Below are 22301 nucleotides of genomic sequence, written 5' to 3'. Positions count from 1 at the left end.
ACGATCCGTGAATAATCGATCCTGGCTCACGTGATAGGGGAAAAAGCAGCGGGCAATTTTCAGAGAGACGGGGAGCCAGGGGGGGGGGACGTCGAGCGACGGTAAGTTTATAATAAGATTGTAATTACTTGTTTTAATAAACTCTACGACAAACTGGTTCTCTCGAGGCGAGCGCGTCGTCCTCTTCGTCGAGCGCCTGCGAGCGATCGATCCGACGGAAAGGGGGACCGTAACTTCTTATAATAGCCAGCTATTTCAATTAATTCGATTCAACGCTACGGTTTCGGATTTCGTTTGAAAGAATATCGCGAGTGGCGAAGAGCTCCGTTTCTTCCAGCCATGCCATTGATTTGCATTCTTCCACGACCCCACACCTCGACGCGGTCAGGGGTCTCGAGTGACCCCACAAGTCACACTTGGCAGAAGTCATCCTGCGGTTAAGATACCATCAACATAGACTAAGTATAGCGTGGAAGGATCCTGTTTCCCTGCTTTTATTCTTCACCCGTTATTTGAATAAAATTTTATCCATAGCCGATTCATTCCCACTTTGGCGAACCGGCTGGAGGAAACGCAGGGAGGAAAAGGAAAATTAAGATCCGGCAATTTGTTGTATCGCGCTCCGCGATCGCCAGCCATAATTAAGGGAAGATCGAGCACGATTGTATAATAGGGCTCCGACGTGTAAGCGAAAGTCTTGTTCACGCGTCGTTATAGTTTTCGCACAATCCATCTTCCGTGGGCTACCGTGCGATCTATCTCTACCTCGAAATCGACGTGGAAACCTTGCTGGCAAAACGCGTTTTGAATTTATGATACTTCCTCGTTGTGTCATGTCGAATAATGGATAACGAAAGAGAAGCAACTCGTGCAGAGTAGATTTTTATTTCCCCTCGGAAACTACCAAGAGCAATCCAAGCATTTTTCAGTCGACTCGTTTGCCTTTTACTCGAAATTTTCATCCGAACAAGAACTCTGTCCATCACTTGTTTTCGAAGAGTTCGAGGGAGACCCGTGTGCAGTAAACTTCCAGCGCCGTCGAGTTAATTTCAACGGAAACGCCTCGCCAGAACCAGGTTTCGAATTTCGCGCGACGCCGAACGACGGATCGTAAAACGGTCCCGCAGGATCCTGGAGACATAACATAGCGAGTTAATCGCGCTTAAGCCACGCGCACATCGAGTCGACTGCATTCCCTTCTTCTCGGTGGTGAACGATCGGGTAAATTGTAGTCGGTGGAGTTTATCGACTGGCTGACGAAGTCAGAAAAATTTTATCGTCCCGAGAACGCAGTGTAGAAAATAGAACGTCAGGAACGGTGCTCCAAATGCATCAGTGAATCGATAGCACCACAAACTGGGAAGATCTAGGATCTATACAACAAATTCGATGAAATTTATATACATTCTACTTTAGTATTACAATTTTTCGAATGATTTCTTTTTGGGGAGGATGATTTATTGTTCTAGATGTCCAATTCTTTTTTTATCCTCATTTATGGAGGTGAAAAGTTTATCTCGCGGTGTGCAGGTCGCTTTATGGTCCAGCCACCCTTTCGGTATCATCGAGGTGAAACTTATAGGAGCTTATGGCACCGCGATGGAGTCGTGTGCACACCCTCGTTGCGCATTTCGACGTGGACCGGTCAAGAACCCTGCGCGTACGGTTGATCGAGGTGTACGGGCGACTTTTAACATCGGAAACAACGGAGATTTATGACTGCGAACGGCGCTAAATTCGGTGTTATTTTTGCGTCGTTTTACGATCCACGATGCTGGCCACCTTTGTTACCGCGAATGTTCTGTGCTCGATATCGAAACGGAGATTTAATTCGAGGCTTAGGTACGGGGAATATACTTGGCGTGTCGGTTTGGGGCAAGGTTCTGGTTCGAGGTAGACGGAGGATGAAACCTATACAGATATATGTTCCTTTCTTTTTTTATATCAAATTTTTATATTATTTTCCACGCGATTTTTTATATTTTATTTTCGTTATGTAGGTATATACACGCATCTTATTGTATGTATATCAAATTTTTACGTATACCTCATTTTCCACGCGTTTTTTTATATTTTGTTTTCGACATGCAACGTAACCCCTAATGCAATTTTAGCTTGAAACAAGTTCTTTTATATTGATCTTTTTGGGAGAGAAAGATTGTCTCTGATCGGATTCGATCGGCGAGTCGGTTAGGTAAATCGGTCCGGATTAAGCTGTCTGCTTCTATGCCAGCTTAGGAATGGAACGCGGTAATCCGACACCCGGTTAATGCTCGACAGGAAGTCAACGGGAAAGACGAGGAGAGGAGACATTGCTCGATGAGTGATACCGGCCGCTTCACGGGCATGCCTTGAGGTAAAAGGTTTATACTGCTTTTTTTTTTTCTACATGATGTATCGCCTTATCGTGTAATTTCTAACGACTTTTTAAGGTAATGAAAATCTTAGTGTTCGGTATTATTACAAATGTGATCAATTTTCGAACGACTTTCCAATCTCATTGAAAAGAAAACGTCTATCGTATCCCTTTTTATTTATGGGATATCCTAGATTCGCGTGTGATTCATTCATGCTTGTTCAAACACATAGTTGTAGAAACACGAGTAGTTTTTCTCCTTGTCGACGAGGAGAATAAAAATTCTCCGATTGAAACGAAAGAATTCAACGATTTATGTTCGTCGCGAGCAGTGGAACGCTTGTAACGTTGCAATGATGTATGCGCACGCAATTCCACGCACGAAGGAGACGCGAAATCGTGATCAACCTGTCGCTGCTCGCATTGTTCGCGATTCCTTTTTCGCGAAGGCGACGATGATGACGATGACGACTATCTGCCTCCGGCGTGTCGAAGGAAAATAGAAGAAAAATGGCATTGGCCGAGTGCGTGCGCTCACGCAACTCGTAATTACGATCGATCGAGCCTCCATCAGCCTCAACGAGGCGTGAAAATGATCGAGTTCTCGATCCCGACCGCTTACTCACTTACTACAGTAAGCCTTACTGTGTCAATTCTTGGTTCGAGCAGCGGTCGGTAGTTTCTAAAGCCAAATATGTTGCATACTCGCGGAATTGCTGAGAAGTCGATTCTATTTTGAATAGGATTCTATGTTAGCAGAACTACGAAGAAGTAATTTTGCATTTAATTGAAAAAGAAGTGTCTTTGAGACTAGTCAAGGCTAATCATCACCGTCGAAACAGTTAGAAATGAACGTCGGTAGGTTCAGTGCTAAATGAACCTCAGACCAATGGGCAGTATTTTATCATGGCGATATTTATGATAAGTAGAAGAGAAACTTATACAAGACAAAACGCATTAGCATGTTGTCGACACTGTTTCTCTGTGCAACTTGAGTTTCATTTTTTTTCTTTCAAATCGTGTGCCTCGAAGAGTTGAATTACGATCTCGAGGAAAGATTATCTACGCGAAAGCATTGTGTTCGTTCAGAATACGCCATTAAGCGTACATCCGTGTCCAAGTCGCAGTATTTAAATGAGAGACGTCCCACTCGTCCCCGAGCGATATTTATAACCAGAAATTATTGCTTGTCCGCGGTGCAGCGTCGGTCTGTCTCTCTGGTCGACGACGATTTTCTCAGCGGCGAAAGTTCGCACGTTTCACTATAGGAAACACTATCGCTCGTTAATGTCAGAACGTCCAGCCGTCGAGTTGTGATGTAATACGTTGTAACGCGCTCAGCGTCGCGGTAAAAGCTTTCGAAGGGCGACAATGAACCCCGGTTGAGAATGATAGACGAGCGAAAATGTGTTTAACGATGCCCCCCATCATCGATGACGACGAACGATCCGCTGTCAATAGCGCTTCGAGGGTGGCTGTTACGAGCTCCATTCATGACACCGTTCACGAAAACGGCTGTAATTTTAACGAGATCGAAAATCATTTCCGTGGAACCATTCTCCGCGATTATCGTATACCGGATGAAACATTCACGGGTCATTGGGAGGTCAATGTGCGTGATTCGATTAATTTTCCACCGGTTCAGGGCGTTGGTTTCATATTTTAATTGCGCTGGGAATTATTTTTCAATTGAATCGTCCCGGCGAATGAAACTCGTTTAATTGTTCTGTCATTTTTTTTTACCCTCTGTTGCGCGAATTTCATTGCAAGATGTTACTTACCGGTTGTTTATACGCTCGTGAATTAATTAATACCCAGTGCATGCCCGTAAGTGGTCGTCGGATGTTTCTATACAGGAAAATAGTCGTGTGCAAATCGTATAAAACTTCCTCCTTGTCAGATTTAATAATACTTATAACATTACCAAACAATTGAACTTCATTATTACACAAGTATAATTCTTTTCCAACGTCTATCGAAAATAGCCAATTTCATTCTTTCTACCATCGATCGAGTAACACCTTCGTGCGCGATTCATCACCGAGATCGATAACGGTTACGGACTTGGCGGCCTCAGTGCCAAGAATAGGCTAGCAAATGGCGTCGAAACGAGGGTGGCTCCGATTGTTTCCGACGCATGTATCGGGTTCCCGGCGCATTTTCGAAGACAAATACACCGGCCAGTCGAATGCAACCGAAGTAAATTGAATTCAGCCGGCCACGTTGCGCGAACATGGAAGAACAAACAAAGGGGAACGTGTGCACGTAAGGAAACGGTGTTTCGCGGCGCTGGAGCTTTTCGTGTCCAAACAATACACGCAGAAATGGCGGCGAAACCGGGAAGGTGGAGGGTGGATGTGCACGCATAACCCACTTACCAGTACGTTGAAGAGTGAAACACCACTCCGCGGATGCACCATGGTATTAATGGTTCCGTCGCTAATGCGCGAATATTCCGTTGCACGGACTTAAGATATTTACCAACCTCTCGCAAGCCGGATTCTCACGTCGGCGAAACTTCTGTCCGGTTTAAACAGCGAGTCGCGACGCGACGAATCGAACCAGACTTTCTCCGTTGGCCGTCGATCCTTGAGCAAAGCGAGAAAGTAGACAAATTGAAGTACACACGCGAGTATCCCGTTCGGTGCATCCTCGAGGAGACGCTGGAATCTCTCGCGTTTATTTGTTCGTTTATTTTACGTCTTTATTGCGCGAGCTGTTCGACAAAATAAACATGATAAGGGCGGGAGGGTGGAGGGGAGGGGAGGGGAGGGGAGGGAGGGAGGCTGTGGATATTTACGATTGGTCGAAAATGGAAGGAAAGTGCAGAAGACGAGGCGCGGTTAAAGTGCTGGTTGGGAAACCTAAACTCGAAACGGACGTCTTGTAATTTTGCATTATGATGTATTGTTGGCGAACCTTGGGCTATTTGACACTCTGTATATTATCGTTACAACGTCTTTATTGCGGCAATTATGGCAAAGTGTGCTCATCGTAGCAGAGAGTTGGTGCATTAAGGCGTAAGCGAAAATCTAACTTCAAAGTTATTCCAGGGAGCGAAAATATGAATATAAAAATAAAACGAAGTAGGGCGAGAGAGCGTACACGCGGTACGGCACTGTGAAAGTGGCGTGTACGAACCTAACTTCAAACTCGCTGCAGAAAATAAAAATACAGCTTCGGAAATTTGTAAAACATGCGAGTGCAAAAGCTACATAATTAGGCTTTGAAGTGTGCCCTTAAAATTACTCTATGAATCAAAACTATGAGTGCAACCTATGGGGGAGAAAGAGAAACTCATATGGAGTTTAAAACTGAAAAGCGTCTTTTCGCGAATAAGCTAACTAACAATACTCCGTGCACACTGTTGTACAGGTCATTTCTCCCTTGTAAAATAGCTACAAGCTCGGAACCAATGCGCTGTTAGGAATTATTTACCGCGACACATGTCGCAACTCGTCCACGAAGGGTCGAACCCCTAACCAGCGCTCGCGATAAACATCCCCGACGTTATCGTCGACAGAGAATCGGGAACCGCTGAATCTCATCGGCGACCGCGGCGTCTCGCGTTACTCCATTTTCATAAATCAGCAAGTAGCGATCCGGAATGATTAATCCTGGTCGACGGAGGGGTGAAAATGCAAATACCGATCAGGGGGTCCCAGGGCGCGCGACACCGACGCCCGACGAAAGTGGATGACGAACCCAGTCGCGAATAACCTGTCCTACGACCCTGCACTGACGGACCTAGACTTGCAGGCGCCTGTAGCTAATTATTTCGTAGGGTTCTTTATTATTACGGATCCGAGTTAGGGGATGATTACTTCGAGATTGCTTTACGGTTATTTTTAATTGGTTTTTTTTTTATAGAAACTTCAAGGTACCTTTGCTTTTATTGAATATTTAGTGAGACTTGTCGATTGTAGAGAACTCTTCGAAGAAAAATACTTGACAAACGAAATGTTTGCTGTGAGCAAAGTGAACAATTCCACATGTTCTATTATACCGTAACTTTGTATAAATGTCTACTCTCATCAAGTAATTCTCATTCATGATACTATATAGTGTTTTTCAAATTCCACGTACCAACAGATATTTTAATTTAATTTATTCGCATCTAAGATCTATTAGTGATTTCTGTATAGTTCGACATAAGAATATACTAGTAGTGATATAGTTGTCGCGAGTCATCCCCCATCGATAGTGCGGCGGTTATGCTTCATTAGTTCGATGGTAGATCCGCCCCTGTTCAGCAGTCGCGAAAGTAGGCGTCGACCAAAGCGTGTATGCGTACATTAGCATTTAGCAATTAGTAGGGAAAGGTATTCCGCCCCCTCCCAGAGCACTCCCTTCGCCCTCGTCTCGTTTCTGTACTCATCTATCGACAGTGCCTGGATCAAGGAATCGCGAAACGCGCGGAGGGATGTTCGCTACGCGTGTGTAATGGTACGCTGCGTGTAATGGTATAAATATGGAGTACCGCGGACTTAAACGGCATCGTTCGCGCTTCTGCCAGGAATTTTCGCATTTCGGTGCGTGCTTCGGGGCGCTCGCCTCGCGGGGTCGTTGATGCGTTCCGCAATGCTTGTTTCGACGTTAATGGCAAGGGTTTACCTCCGCCAGGAAGGAAACGGCTTTTTTTTTTTGTACCACTGCGTTTGCGACTACTAGGGCTGAAGACCGTTTTTTTTTCTTCTGTGAAACGCGATTGTTCGGGCGACGAGCAGAGGGATGCTGGCTTTCAACCCCTTTGGTCGAAGCCTGTTGGTATATCAAGTTTTGACTTAGCGATTATTCGATTGTCGTTTCGAGAGAATGTGGACTTGTACGACGGTGTTCGAGGGAAATTAAATTATTATTTTTTTAAATATTTTTGCGTCTGCCTAGGTTTGTGTGTGTATTTACATTTATGCTTTAATAAATGACAGACAGGAGTTATACTTTCCGACGTATAGAATATCCAAACACTTTCCAGTAAGTGTATAGCAAACATTGAGTGAAAAATTCACGATCTCGTGTCTGGGACAGTTATTTATAGCTATGCGGGTACTCTACAACTGAATTTTACAATTCGTCTTGAGTGTAACGTAATCAACATTGATCTACTTCCAATGGTAACAAGATTACAATTTAAAAATTACTATTGCATTAGTTATACGTCGCTGGAAAAGTTTGAATAGATTTTATATTTCAACCACGAATTTATCTAAATTTCGATGGTACTGCATACTTTACATGATAATTCATTCCTTATCGTTAAAACATATCGGAGTTCGCAGGTGAAATGCAACGCAGATTACGAACTAATATGACATACACGTTAAATAAAATAAATAAGGACTGCCACTTTAATTTCTTTCCTACGAGAATGAATAGTCCCCATCGCGATGTCTTGTCACAGGAACGCGTGAATAAATTTGTAACGCGATATTGCGAAGAAAAAGATAAAATCACGATGGAATATAATAGAAAAAAGGGGAACTGGTATTACCTTGAGCCACGAACACCTGTAGGAACAGGGACGATTTTCGCGAGGAAATACACGCGCGTGGTCTCGCGGGCTCCGTTCGTGCTGTTTGTTAATTAACTTGCAATCCCGTAATTGGCCACGATAATAAGTCGTTGCTTCGGCAAGCGGGGTTTTGTTTCACGGGTCATAGTCGACGATATCTACCGCGAGTCTGTTCACGGTTATCCCTGGGATACATTTTGAACGATTAAAAGTCAACTCTCGGGGTCAAATCGCTTTTAATCCTTTTTGTGCGTTCTTTAAGCCAGGATGAGAGGACGCGAGAGACCAGAAAATTCAACGTGTTTCAACATCGTCTTACCACGGCTAACAGCTTGTTTTACTTCTTAGAATTTACATTAATACGCAGCTCCGGCTCGAGGGCGGATTATCGTCCATAAGCAACCTTAAGTTCCTACTTGATGGGTGTTCCTACTTCGTCATCTTGAAGACTAGGCAGGTGTAATTCCTGAGAGGCAAAAAGATGAAACTGGTCGATCGAGATATTCGATATTCCTACTAATTTGTACAAATTTCCCAGAAATTAATTATTATAGGATTTTAACACTTCACCAACTGGTAGCCTATTAACACATTCGCGCCGCTGACGTAAATTCACGACACTTAAAATTTCTACTAGAATTCTCTACTCGTGCTTCGCGTATCGATACTCGGTTAGTCTTAGTCGAGGCACTGTGCGATGCAGCACTATAGCTATCGGTGAATTAGGACTTTGGGGGGATTCGAAGGGGGTTACCAGTGGGAATTCTAATCTGGATAGTTTCGCGAGTGGTTTGAACGAATCCAACGGACCCCCGAAACGCGACGCGACGGTGCTCGTAACGAGGATGCCGGAGGTTGGCGGCCCTCGGAGCAGGGGAAGCCACGCCATTAACACCAATTGCGCTTTCATTAATTTTCATCCGCACTTTCGCGCGTTAACGCTGATCGACGCAAAGGTGACGGTCCCGGAATCCCAATTGGGAACCCCCCCTTCCGAGACCACGTAATTAGCTCGAAATTTGGCTCAGGGACGTTATGTTTTCTATTTCTATTTAAATTTGTGTAAGTAATACGAGCCTTCATCAAGTTTGCGATCTTTGGTATTTCTTAAATAAATCTGTAATTAATCTGTAATTGAGTTTAATTTCAATCAAATTTCCTGCATCATTTTCATAACTGAGCCATGAGATCTATGGTGGACTAATTCTGTGAGCCTTTGCGTTGATGAATGCCATAGTTTTTGAACAGCTTAATTTGCATTGATGAATCGTAACATTTACATTGAGAAATAGTTAAATGTACCGATACAGTGTATTAAAAATATGTAAATTTCTGGGTTAGCATGGTTTAGCTTTCGTGACCTCAATTAGTTTCACCTCCACTAGTGCTTTCCTCCGAGGTAACGGAATTTATTTCTTCTCCTCTTCTTCTTCTTCTTCTTCTTCTTCTTCGCTAATCGTTTCTTCAGGCTGATTAAAAGATACCTTTGAATCTTTGAGGCGCGACGTGACCTCGGACGAAAAGCTATTTTTCATACTGCGCGAAGGGGAACGTAAATTACTTACGATAGGGTCTGACGAAACAAGGAACACGTGTAACCGATCCTCGCTTGTAACTGGTTCTCGAAGTTCATCGAGCGAAGTTTCGGCGAAAATTTTTGAAGTCTTTCCAAGCTTCTTCAGGTAATTGACTCGCGGAATTCGTTGGACGAAAATGATTTATCAACAGATGCAATCACACCGAAGAATATTATTATTCCACGACTCCCAGCGGGTTCTTGTTGCACAAAATGTTTACCTCAGGGTGTCTGACAATAGAAAATTGCGACGTAACGATGAACAACGCGAGTTTTGTAAGCGTGTAACATAAAATCCTTCAGTATAGGTATAATAGCGTATATAAAGTGAAATTGTAACGTGGAATTCGTGGATATGAAAATGTTGAAGATTGAACGCAGGCTGTCGGGTTTCGTGGATGTGTTTACGACGAAGATTTTTGCGATGGTAGAAGCTCGGGTGAAAAACTGCTGATATCTCTGTCGGAGGATTCTGTCGTTAAGAATTCCGCCACGTCGACGTGTATTACAGATTCCTGTGTCGTAAAAGATTTTAGTACGGTGTTTCGTTATGTAAATTCTCGCCTGTAAATTCCTCTTGCGGCAAACTCTTCGTTGGATTCTCGTGGCAAAGAACTTGCGTAGAAAACAGCCTTATTACCAAACTTTGGAATAAAAAATTCTGTTATATAGAAGTATATAAAAGGTAGAGAAAAATATAATAGAGCTCGTGGAAACTCTGTTACGTTTTGCAGTACTCGTTAACATGTTGATCACCTGTATGTTCTTGAATTTCGATGAAGTTACAAAAACAAGAAATAGTAAGAAAAAGTAAGAATTTAATTGTACCGTAAGAGTGTTCGTCAAAGTCTTTTTCTCCTTAAGGGATTCTAAAGAACGAGAGGATCGACGCCATTGGACGGTCACTGGTTCGATGTAACAGTGTCAAAGATCTATCGCGAGTGGTTGGCCTGCAGTTCGTTACGTCTAGGCGAACGTTGGGCGCTCGCGGATTCAAAGACGACGTAATTGCATCTCGTGTGCAATATACGCTACTTACGTATCTCTTAATTAATTCGTGGCTCGCCCCGGCCGGTAATTATTTCCATATCGCCAGACACGTACCCCCGTGACCCTCCTGGGGTGGCTGCGTCGCCTCGACGACACACGACGTCGATGACGAAGTCGACGACGCGCGATGTGGTTTAAATCTGAACTGATCTAGCTTCGCCAAATCGATACCATAATTTTACAACAATTAACCCTTTACATTCGGAGCCATTTTGTTGCAGAACGTGGTAAGGGTGATCGTGTCGTACTAAATAATGTAGCATAAAAAGCATCCGAATGCAAATGGTTAAATCCTTCGCAAATGCTTGGTATCGCATAATGATTTAATAACGTAAGTAATAATTATCGATGTCGGTTGAAAAGCCATTTCAAGCATTTTATTGTTTACAAATTTAACGCTTCAAATGCATAAATGACAATGTAATACATTTTGAAAAACTTATATCTACCGTTTTATCGTGCTAGATTAATTCTTGTAAAAAAGGTATATAAATTACCTTGGTTACGAGCCAGATAAGAATTTTGCCCATCTCTGGGATAAGTCGAGAGTATCGAACATTCTCCGGCTCGGTTCGCTGTATCGACTCCCTCTCTTTTTAATCGTAATTAATTACGCGGCAACGCGATATATTGGATACCATGGAAGCCAATGGAAAAAATTCTTATCGAAGACAATTATACTTTACGAGTGCGACTGTGTATTTATGGGGTTCGTATCGACTATGAGGCCGCGAATCGGAGAAGTATTTTTAGCCGCTCTGATTTCGTTCTCGGCGAATAACAGTGACATAAAATTCTGGAAATTCATTTTTCAATGATGCTGTGTAGGTGAAGTAGTTAGACAACATAGTGGGGATAATCACTCGGTAACCTTAAACGGCCATATGACTTTAATCAGACTATACAGCATAAAAACAATAATTCATATTCTTTATCTACTTTCAGCGCTATTGTAGTTTCTACTTTCTTCCTTACACAATATTATTTCTTTGCTCCCATTATTTCCCTCGTATGTTTGCAATTTTAATTTTATGTTTTGTTCGTTATACAATTACACGAATACTCAAGACGCTTGTTTAAAGCTTGCAACTAGTTGCTACTTATTTACAGAAACAATAGTAACTCGGAAATAAAATCAGACGTTTACGTGAAACATTTCTTATAATTTGCAGTAGCATGTACTGCATGCAATTTTATCTTTGTCTATTTGTGGAATACAAGATAATCATCAAGTTTCTCAACTTCGGTGTAAAACTTTTCAATCTAGGACACCTTCCCTCTCTAAAGGTCGCATTATCTCGATCTCTTCAAAAGATAACGACGACCAATCTTCCATGGGGGATAAGAGAGATTCTATTCCAAACTCATCGAAGTCCAAGAGACCCTAGCGCCTCTTAGACAGGATTCGCTGCATAAACTTTGTACTACAAAGTCGTTCGACGTATAATCATTCCTCGTTTTAAGGATCTTATAGTATCACAATCAATTTAATTCACGGTCACATTCCGCTTGGCCACACCTTGGACTACACACGTGGAACGGGAACCTCTCACGGGTGTGCACCGTAATGTTTACATTTCAATTACGTTAATACCGCCCGTGGGACGCTCTAATCGATTACGGCGATCGGTCAATTAAATCGTCCATGGGTCTCGAGGAATCGGGAGCGCTCGATCATCCTGCGATCGAAAGGAACGATGACGATGTCGCGGAGGAAACGTGAACGTGTAGGCGTCTTCGCCTGTTCCGTGCCAATTCCCTCCGCTTGCCACTGATCGACCATCACGGATATGTAAATTGTTCCTGAAATACACGAGGCACGGTTAAAATAGGGAATAAACATTGATCGGTATCGACGTATTCGGCGATCGTTACCTTTCCTTTCTTTTTTCCAATGATTCGTCGACACCCTGTTTATTGGCTACACAAGCGGCTGTGATTCATAAATTATTCAGCAGCGAGTGTACTATGCACCGCTATCAGACCTGGGCAAATTTTATTCGAAGTCAAAATGGGGAACAACTGTCCGAAATAATGAATACTTTAAACAAATTATTCACGGTAGTTTGGGTACTTGGTTGTCGAAAATATCGAATATATGAAACGAGCGTTCGCGTAACAAGGTCATAATAGAAGAAGCATGTACATAAATTTTCGTTTGCCAATTTAAAAATTTATTTGTCACTTAGAAAGACGTAATTAGAAAGTTAATAATTTCTCATGGAAGTGTACAATATTTTCGTTCTTTCGTTGGTCATAGGATATGGTAGCAAAGTGTTGGACACCCTCTATGTTTGTACAAACATACAACACTATTTCAAACGTGCCCAGATCTGCCACCTACACGATGTAACGTACGAAGGAACAAAAGAATCACTATAGCCGACTTGGTCGTGGCTCGTGTCCAACGAACGGATAATTCTAAACGGTACAGTTGTCTCATACCGTTTAATACAAACTTTCTGCTACAAAGTCGTACGGCTGCCTTGTTCGAGGAGCATTTCGTCGTTCGTGCAGGACAGATTCGTTCAGTTTTCGCATATAGATTCTTCGGTTTGTTTACGTAAAATCGTTGCAACTTTGACGTAGACGAAGGTATTCCTGCTCTCCTTTTTTAACAGTGCTATGCAATCCGTGAAATTTGTCTTAGAAATGGCGCGTTTATACGTCGATTGACGAAACGAAAGTATTTTCAGCAAGTAAGTGACGTCGGGTCTCGTTGCTTCGTATCAGCCATTTTATTCGATTAGGTCATTTTTCAATCGTACATTCGTTCCTAGAATGACGATCGAATGGTCGTCCAGTATGCAGAAAGGTATCGTAAATATTCCATCGTAGTGGAAGAATCGCTTCCATCGAGTGCGCGTACACACGTGTCATGTTGTTAGACATCACCTCTAGCAGTGTCTGAAATGATCTAGAACACCGCTCCTCAATTGCTGACAGACCTGCTGGGGCTCTCCAGCGATCCTCGACGGGCACGTTCGGTCTTCGTGATGACGCCCTGCACGATACCGTAGTGCTCGAACGGATCCTTGCCATACCCAAAATTCTCCTCGACTCTATGATTGATCCTGGGCCTGGGAGGAGTAGACGTCCTCGTAGGAGTTACGGTAGGGCTGTTCTTCGGACTGGGAGCATTAGCAGGAGTAGAAGTCGGACTGTTCTTCGGCGTGGCGGTTGCATTCGTTGTTTGACTTGTCCCAGCGTTGTTCCCATCCGTGTTGAGACTCTGTAAGGCGTTGAAGCTTTGCATGACGAGATGCGAAGCGACGGACATCGTCAATGGATTCGCTGGTGCAAGGGGAACCTGACCAGCCGCGGATTTCTCATTTCGGGCAACTGGCAAAGCGTTACTCGATTGATTTTCCACTCGTGCCGTCACCGCCGCCGCAGGCACCATTACAACGGATTGATTCTCTACTCGAGACATTGATTGGCCTACGGATCGATTCGACCTTTCGCCCCGAGCCAGCGGCGAAGTCGATTGGCCGTTCGCCTGAATCGGTAATACCGCCAGCGACCTGTCTTGCAACGAAACCGACCTCTCCGTCGGTGTGGTCGGCAGCACCGTGGTGGAGAGACTTCTCTTCGCGGCGTCTGCACGACTTCCGTTCAAGACAGGCGACGTGGGCGCTGGGAAGGGGGCAGTTTGGGAACGATGCTTTCTGGCAGGGATCTGGGGACTTCTGGGCAAACTTCGATCAGCCGCGACGCCTCCCTGCGGGACGACTCGATCTTGGAGATCAGAGTTCCCGGGAGTTTCCTCGGCGTTGGATAAATTAGGGCTGAAGCCACCGCTGGTTGTGGGGAATGACGGGTCGTCTCGAGGACCGTTCAGACCGTTCAACGGCGAACTATTGACCTGGCCGTTTCGGCTGACGATCGATGTGGTGTCTTCCGTGGAGGGAATCGTATTGCTCAAGGAGGGCACCAGGCCGTTGGTTCCGTTCGTGATGGCCAGATTGGGATCGCCATTGGGGAAGCTCGCGAATCGAGCTATAGTTTTGCGCTCCTCTGCGACTTGTGGCGCAAAGGGGATCTTTCTTTCGGTGGGTTTGATGGATTGTCTCTTTCTTGCCGTGGATGTGTGCGTTCTATGCTTCTGACGTTTCGTGTCCGTAGGTTTGACGACGGGTCGTGTCTCTGGGAAGTGTCTGCCTTTCATGGTGGACGGTTCCTCGTCCTCTTCCTCGAGGAATCTTACGTCCTCGTTTAGATCTGACTCGTCCTCTTCGTATTCCTCGGCTATGGTGCTCGCTTGGATCCATTCTCTGATTCGATCCTTCTTCTTCGCTCGATCTACCGTCGTCTCGATCCCGTACGTGGTCAGGGTGTGAAGAAGTTGGTTCTTCTCCTCGAGAGAGCTGTGGAAGCTGTACATCGAGGGGCAAAGTTCGTCCCTCTCGTCGGCCCCACCTGTGCAAACGTTGAATCAATGAAGTAGGATACGAGAGGCCGCGGAGTTTCTTTAATTTGGATCGATTGTTACCGTTCAAGGCCTTCTCCGCGCCTAGCTTGGCCAGCCACCTGTCCTCGAGATATTTGTTCGCTTCCAAGACGCTGACGGGCCTCTTCTCCGCCTTAGGATCCAACAGTCGCTTGAACATTCTGGGGGGAATATTGATGAGCGTCGTTAAGCACAGCGGAAATTAGTTTTAGGGAGATTCGATGTGAACCGAGACATCTCGAATCGAGATTACGTACTTTGGGGAGCGTTAACAAGTTTTAGGAAATGTCGACCTGTCTTCGAGTCATTCGAAACGTTCAAATATTCTAATATCTTCGAGTCTATTTCAGTCTCGAGAAATGTTCAAAAAGGAACAAGAAGAAAATTCGTTTGATTTTCCAAACTAAATATTTTTAGAATGTAGATTTCTTTCTTCTCCTCTTTTCACGTTAGTATAATAGAATGACGTTGCGACGAGCACGAAGTCAGTCTCCTCTAGCGTCCTTTAAAACGTCAGCCCATTTTCTACTTTCACAGAGTGGCGTGTAGCAAACTCATCCTGAATAATTATCCCCCATTTTAATTTACATCTCTAAAGACCCAACTGTCTCGATACATTTAACGCGATATTGTTCTCTTTGGGACAATAAACTATTCATCGAGGGGAAGTGCATCCGTAATTGTCCTCGGGCTCATTTCGAAAATAAACTGAAGCTGAAAGGGAGGCATCTACTGCGGTATCGTCGTTTCACACCCCCTGACAATGCAGTCTATAATCGTCCGCGAACCCTTCTGATTATTTTGACGAGCAGAATCGATCCTGAAAAGCTCCCCACTTTTTATTAACTCCGTGTATGTATCCACAAACGAACGCTTTCAATGTCAATTTCTTTTCACTCGAGTATTTACACGTTCCCTTTTTATCGTAAAGTTTTTATTTGGAGGAACTCTATTCTCTCAAATCGACTAAATACTCATCTAGTTTCATCTTTACTGAATCTATCAGAGTCTGTCAGAGTCAGAGTCAGAGTCAGAGTCAGAGTCAGAGTCAGAGTCAGATAATATATCGCTAATCATTTCTCCTTGTTCGAGAGCATTGCCTACTATTATTTAGCGTGAATATTGCCGATCTCCGCTGAGTAGTGAATGAGCTGTCGCAATTGGGCGCTGGCGCCTGACGCTCGCCACGCGTTCGCACGATGAAGAACTGACCTCTGCGCCCGCGAGCTGATCAGCTGAAATAATTTCGGCTTCTTGGCTATGTTCAGCGTTGCGTTGTGCCAGTTCTGATATCTGGTGTATCGCGGGTCGTCCAACGCCGCCTTCTGCCACGGCAGGCATCCGGTCAGACAGACAAATAGGACAATGCCGAATTGCCAGACGTCGTGCGACGTGAGAGCTCTGAAAACGTGAAACGCGATGTACAGTCGAGGCAGGAAGAAATATAGCCGAGGCACTTGAAGCACGCTCGAGTGATTTGTTAAACCTAATACCCTTGTTGGCTTACTAGTCGCCAAATGTCCTTTTCCCTGCAGAAATCGCTGTCTGTTGGCCACAGGCGTTAACCCTTTGGCTGCGAAGGCCGTGTGTATCCGTCCTCGAAAGTTAGACGCAGAGAAATGTTTAAATTCGTTGAATCAATTTTTTAAAATATCTTAATATTTCTAGGAAAAATCGTTCCGCAGCGAAAGGGTTAATATTAGATCTGGGTTTTCTTCTCACGAATTCTTGTTTTTTTCGTATTCTTATAAAAATAACGCGATAATTGCTGGTAATGGTTTATCGTATAATTACTTGTACGTCTCGTCAGTGTCGATCTGCAATACCTCGGGCGGCGAGTAAGGTAGCCACTCGTTGTGTCGTCGCACGACGGTGTTCGCCCGCCTGGTCTCGCCGAAGTCGCATAGCTTGATCCGCGAGAAGTCGCTACGAAACACGAGGATGTTGTCGAGCTTGATGTCGCGGTGCACCAGGTCGCGGCTATGTATGTGATGCACCGCTGCGGCCAATTGTCTGGCTACCCTCTTCGCGTGTAGCTCGCCCAGACCTGTCTCCGTCACGTTGGATGTCAGGTCTCCTAGAAATCGATCATCACGGGGTGATAAAAAATTCTTTGATCAATGAAATAATCAATATTACAGAAGAGATCGAAAAGCTTATTCTACAAATATATATATGCTCATTGGCTACAAGGATGAATGATGTTTATTGTTTTGGCACGAACATTCCGTGGCCTCATATTTATTTCGAATGAAGAATTGTCACGTAGGTTAATCGATACGAGTCCTGTCTACTGTGATCTCTCACCTAAAGGAGCGTACTCCTGGCTGAATACGTAGAACCCTGCGGTCTCGAAGGCCACATCGTAGGTGGTGATGATGTTCCTGTGGGCTGCCAGGTGCAGCCCGTAATGGAACTCACGGAAGAAATCCGTGATGCCTGTATATGCCTTTGGCAACGCCTTCAGCACCATTTCGGTCTGGGTGCTGCGGTGCTCGGTCAGCAGGATCTTGCCAAACCATCCTTCACCCACAATTTGCAGAATATCGAATTCATCGAGCAAATTCACCTGTCGTGGAGAAAGCACGGTTCAATTTATTCGACGTATTACCTCGATCCACTCATTTTGCTAGTTCCACTGCAAATTCTTTGCAAGTACTAATTACTGGTAGTAATAAAATAAAATTCATGTATTTCTCTCGCGAGGCAACAAGTTTACTCGATCGAGTCGACGAAAAAATTGCGTTAGGCGCAATCGGGCGAAGAGGCGTGGACCAATCGACGCGTAACGAGAAAAAGGGGTGGTCGCGGGGCGAGGAAGGTACGACGACGCAATCGAGTTACCTTCTCGAGCTCGAACTCTCGTATCCTGTGAATGGAGCCGCCGATGGCCTTCTTCATTAAGCTCATTCTGACGGACGGTCGTCGATCGTGGGCCGCGTGCTCGAATGAAAGCCAAAAGTCGGGGTGTGGTTGACGCAGCGATCGCGGTGCTCACATTCTGTCATTTCGCGGTGAGCGCTCGTCGATTTCGTTGGGATTTCGCGTGATTGCAGCGATCAGACCCAGTCATCGATTCTTACCCAGAACTCCCAATGTCCAGATCGGTCAGACTCGATTCTGGAAAATTGTAACAAATTGCCCGTCGATAGAATCGAACGCTGCCACAGAAGAGCGTTACCGAATGGCTTTCCAAAGTTATTAAACATTATTCCTTCGAGACCTATCTCATCACGAAATTTTTATAAATATAAAAGAAAGTAAAACCTAGATTCAACTCATCGCTAACGCAGTAATAATTAATGGAGAAAATTTTGTCGGTCCCCTGGCGTTCATTACAACCAAGTTCGATCGTAGCCGTATCGATTTTAGAAAATTGAAACGAATTGGTCGAGTGGAATTCAACGCTGCGACAATAGAGTATCATTATGTCGCGTTACAACCCTTCGAATTCATACGTAGAGAAATAGCTGGAGTGCTATTAAAAGACAGCGCGAGGGTACTAAATGTTGTTAACCTCTGTGCATTCATTTGCTCTTTCTTTGGTTTCATTTGAACGCGACCAGAATTCGAATTTCGGTGAAACGTTGCTGGCGCCGTTCTACGACAACCAGATTCCGTCGAGAATTGACGCGTTTGCCAAAAGCTCGGGTCAACGAGGGAGGGATAAGTTTGTCGAAAGTCGCTTAAATCGCGATCACGCGCGCTTCGGTCGCGCGAAGCGAAAGCGTAAGTTTTAGATAATGCGCCCTTTGTGCCAAGGCAGGCTAACGACGACGTTTTCACGGAGTTACACAAAGCCCGTGGGCGCTCGAAAAGTGACGCGGGCATTCATGAATGAAGAGAAAAACGTTCTGTGAATGATGCCTTGCCGACAGGAGAGGGTGGGAGACTGCTACTTCGACTCCCAAGGAAAAAAATACTTCGAACCGCGATGTATCGCGTTGGAGGTGAAAAGAATCACCCTGGCGTTTGATGTTCAGCTACTTCCGATGGAGGAAACGCGGTTTCGCGATGCTGAAGCATCGGGGGGTTATGAAACATTCATGCCAACGTGGGGATGAGTCGAGAAAGGTCTGAGCATGTTGGGGAAAGATACTGCTAATACATCAAGGTGTCGAAAAATGGGAACAAATAATGCGTTTCATCCAATATTAATTGAAGAAGACATCAGTTCTTCTTCGCTTCTCGTTGCAATCTCGAGGTATACGATCTCTCGACTATATGCGGTTACTTTACGAGTGAAGAGAAGATATCATAAATAACGAAAAGAAAAACTTAACGCAATCGTGAAAGATTTGCTGGAAGATTAACGATTACTCTTACATACTCGAAGTAATATTCATGCTCGACATTAGTCAACGAAATTTGTAAAAGGCTGATTTCCCTATCGATTGGCATGGATTTTTAACAACAGGCAAACGAGGGTATAGTCTTACCGGGGTATTGTGAAAAGATCGGTGTTATTCTGGAGTACACGTGCCGCGGATAAAAATAACGCCACGGATTCTGGGTCGTAATTCGTGGTTTGCACTTTATTGCTCTAAATATGTCGTTTCTGTATAATTCATCGACACAGGCTGTTTCCTCTGTATAGATCTTAAGCCAGTATTTTTGATCCGCGATAATTGTTGCGCAATTTGGAAAACGAAACGCCGCAAATCTCGGCCGGCACAGACGAACCTCTTCATCCGCCAAATTACGCTGACTATATCGCTCGCATGTTCACCGGAGATTCGTCCCCTTTCTCTAACCGTTTGCTGCGAACTCGATTATTTTAAACAACGGGGACAAATGTAATCCGCGCGTCGACGAAATTAAATGAAACGAAAGCGAACTTCATCTTTCAACAGCAATTGAGGACAATTTTGTACAGGGAATAAAAGGAATCAATTCTTAACTACTCCTTAAACGAACATGTCTGCTCTATTCCAATAATTTCAAATTAAATTTTACCTTCGCTCGGCGTTGAAACGTTTTAAGTACTCCAACAAAAGAAAAATGAAACGATTATACGTATACCCTCGCGCAGTATGATCTACGAGTATCACTTTATCGTTCGTTATCACAGCATCGTGATCACTTGGTTATCACTTTCCGCGGGGGCCGACACGATTCCCAAGAGTCACCTCGAACTTTCGTTCACTCACACGGGCACTCCTGTCGGGGCACTTCGTTCCAAGAATTCCCGGGCCACGATTAATCCACGGAAATGTCACCAGCCCATCGAGAGACACTTGGATCCATCGGATCGCGATTTCGACGGACAAACGAGGCCGAGAAGCTCTCGTCGATCGAGCTCGGGAAACGTTAGACGCGAACGTGTTACGAGCCCGAAACTATGTCCGTCGGGAATTGTGATTTTACAGCGACTCCGGTGTTCGCTGCAGTCTTCGAGTGTCTGCAGTATTTATAAAACACCGACCGGAAAGCGCGACTGGCGAGCTGATTTTGGCGCCGAGCCGGCTTGGCCGCGCGCTGACGCCCCGCGACGCGGACGTCGTCGTCGACGACGATCCACGAATCCTATAGGACAACATTCTCTAAACTCTTTTAACCACCGAACTCCTCTCGCCGCCAGACGTAGCTATTCACATGGCATCAGGCATTTAGACATTTGAAATGAAAAACGTGCGTTTAATGAAAAATTGTGGTGCTGGCCAAACTGACGCTTTGTTCAATTTCAAACTATACAATATTCCTACTTAATGGGGGTAACGTGTTGTGTGTCACGCTAAGTCATAGGAACATCAAGCTTTACTTTAAACTCGGATCAAGCGTCGCGTGGTGCGCAAGCTAAATGCGCGGTATTTAACTTAGCACTAACAAAAGGCACGTGTCAACGGCCACCTGATACTTTTTAATGGAACAGCAGCGTGGATTGGAAATAAGTATGCGAGAATTTAACGGGGTAATATATCACCGCAGAAGTCTCGGGGGGTAAAGCAACAAAAGAATTAGAGATTCGAACTGCCACGTGGCCTTGGTGACACAGTGCTCCCATTTTTTTTTTTCTTTCAAAAACTCGAGACTCCTGGCTCGAGAAAAACAGAATTTACCGCCTGTCCTTGGGAAGAATGAACGAGCTGGCGATCCACGATCGTCGTAGACCCAGGAATCCTATAAAGAAATGGCGAAAATGGCACGCGTCTCGCGTGCTCTCGTTCGCTCGGGCTTCGAGTTTCACATTTTTGCACGGAACCGCGTGGTCTAGGAAATGGTCGAAGGTGTATCTCTTGGCTCTCGGGAAATTTATGCGTCTGTGTCGCGGCACGATGAGCTTTCTGCGTGTTTTATGAGAACGATGACTAACACGCGAGTTATTTTCACCGTGGAAACAGTGTGTTCGGGAAGGGACGGGACAAAGGGTGGAAACGTTTCGCCGAAGAGAATAAGAAGAATCAGACATGGTGATCGAATTGAAAATTTACAGATTGGTTCATTTTATTCGGGAGTAGTCTAATCTAGCATTGCTTTAGTCAACAACGTATACAAGTATCGAATGAATGAATGATAAAAGAAACAACGCCACTAAATCTTATTTATATTAATAGCCTGCGGGAGTACAATTCGGGTCGATTGCGTGGCATTTGCGGAATTTGTCTAGCCCAATTTCGGCGAACGTATAGTCATGCGACTCGTCAGTGAATAAGAATACTTTTAGCGTATACATATAAGAAGAGTTTCGATGATTCTTTAATTCCCAATTAAGACAAACGCGTGCACGTTTGTTCTGGAATATGTTGATATTGGATAATACTGTTCCTTCTTAAATCAATATAAATTGTCATGTCACGCTTATGCAATTAATAGTAGTATAATTAATATCGTGGTAACGACGGAATCTGCTTGCACGACCGTGTACGCTACCGACATCTATCGGGATTTCGTTGAACAGTCTCCTCTCGCCCTCTTTGAGGATGCTTCTCAACCTCGATGCCTTCATTGACTCAGTCGATAACTCTGCGGTCTCATCCGTTGTATTCAGTGATATCTATTGTAGCAAACAGTTATAGATACGAACAATGAAGGAACCTCTAAACTATTGTCATTTGAAACCTTTCATTTGATCATCTTTTATTTTTTCAAAACAGTATATATAGTTATTTATCCTTAATACATATTTAATACTTAAACATACATCTATAAAGGTCCTGTACATTCATCTTTACATCACATACAGTAAAAGTATATCACTTTTCAAATTAGTCTTCTTCTGTTAGTTCATCCTTGTTGAAAAATTAAACTACATAAGTAAACAAATAAAACATTAAAATAGTATAATGGGGTCCGAAGAAGTATTTTCATACCACCATAAACAGTAGAAACCTTCAAGTGTTCCTATTAGGTTGTCCTT

At 44.3% G+C, this 22301-nt stretch overlaps 2 protein-coding genes across 5 annotated transcripts in view; one reads left to right on the top strand and one right to left on the bottom strand.

Moving 5' to 3' along the window:
* LOC128895951 (SNF-related serine/threonine-protein kinase) overlaps positions 1-22301 on the top strand; it is a 51113-nt gene that overhangs the window by 5854 nt on the left and 22958 nt on the right. The gene's annotated exons all lie outside the window — the stretch shown is intronic.
* Positions 12646-20367, bottom strand: LOC128895952 (serine/threonine-protein kinase par-1). 4 transcript variants are annotated; one of them, XM_054159002.1, is made up of 7 exons: positions 20074-20367; positions 17789-18064; positions 17252-17513; positions 16739-17021; positions 16157-16345; positions 14987-15105; positions 12646-14913 (listed from the first exon to the last, which is right to left on the bottom strand). In XM_054159002.1, exons 2-7 carry the CDS (start codon positions 17852-17854, stop codon positions 13427-13429), a joined length of 2406 nt encoding a protein of 801 aa, XP_054014977.1. In that variant the 5' UTR covers positions 17855-18064; positions 20074-20367; the 3' UTR covers positions 12646-13426. The 4 variants fall into 4 exon arrangements, with proteins under 4 accessions (XP_054014977.1, XP_054014975.1, XP_054014976.1 ...); XM_054159000.1 differs by having other exon boundaries at positions 20095-20367; XM_054159001.1 differs by lacking the exon at positions 20074-20367 and adding an exon at positions 19901-19966.

Source organism: Hylaeus anthracinus, unplaced genomic scaffold, assembly GCF_026225885.1.
Source record: "Hylaeus anthracinus isolate JK02 unplaced genomic scaffold, UHH_iyHylAnth1.0_haploid 5, whole genome shotgun sequence".
Taxonomy (NCBI): Eukaryota; Metazoa; Arthropoda; class Insecta; order Hymenoptera; family Colletidae; genus Hylaeus; species Hylaeus anthracinus.
This window is presented reverse-complemented; position numbering and strand designations above follow the sequence as displayed.

Bases quoted from the DNA above. Each gene is read 5' to 3' on its own strand.
- LOC128895952 (XM_054159002.1), bottom strand. From the start codon at position 17,854: ATGAGCTTAATGAAGAAGGCCATCGGCGGCTCCATTCACAGGATACGA. The intron at 17,022-17,251 runs GTGAGAGATCAC...ATCGATTTCTAG, and splicing joins CCAGGAGTACGCTCCTTTAG to GAGACCTGACATCCAACGTG. The intron at 16,346-16,738 runs GTAATTATACGA...TCACGTTTTCAG, and splicing joins GACACTGACGAGACGTACAA to AGCTCTCACGTCGCACGACG.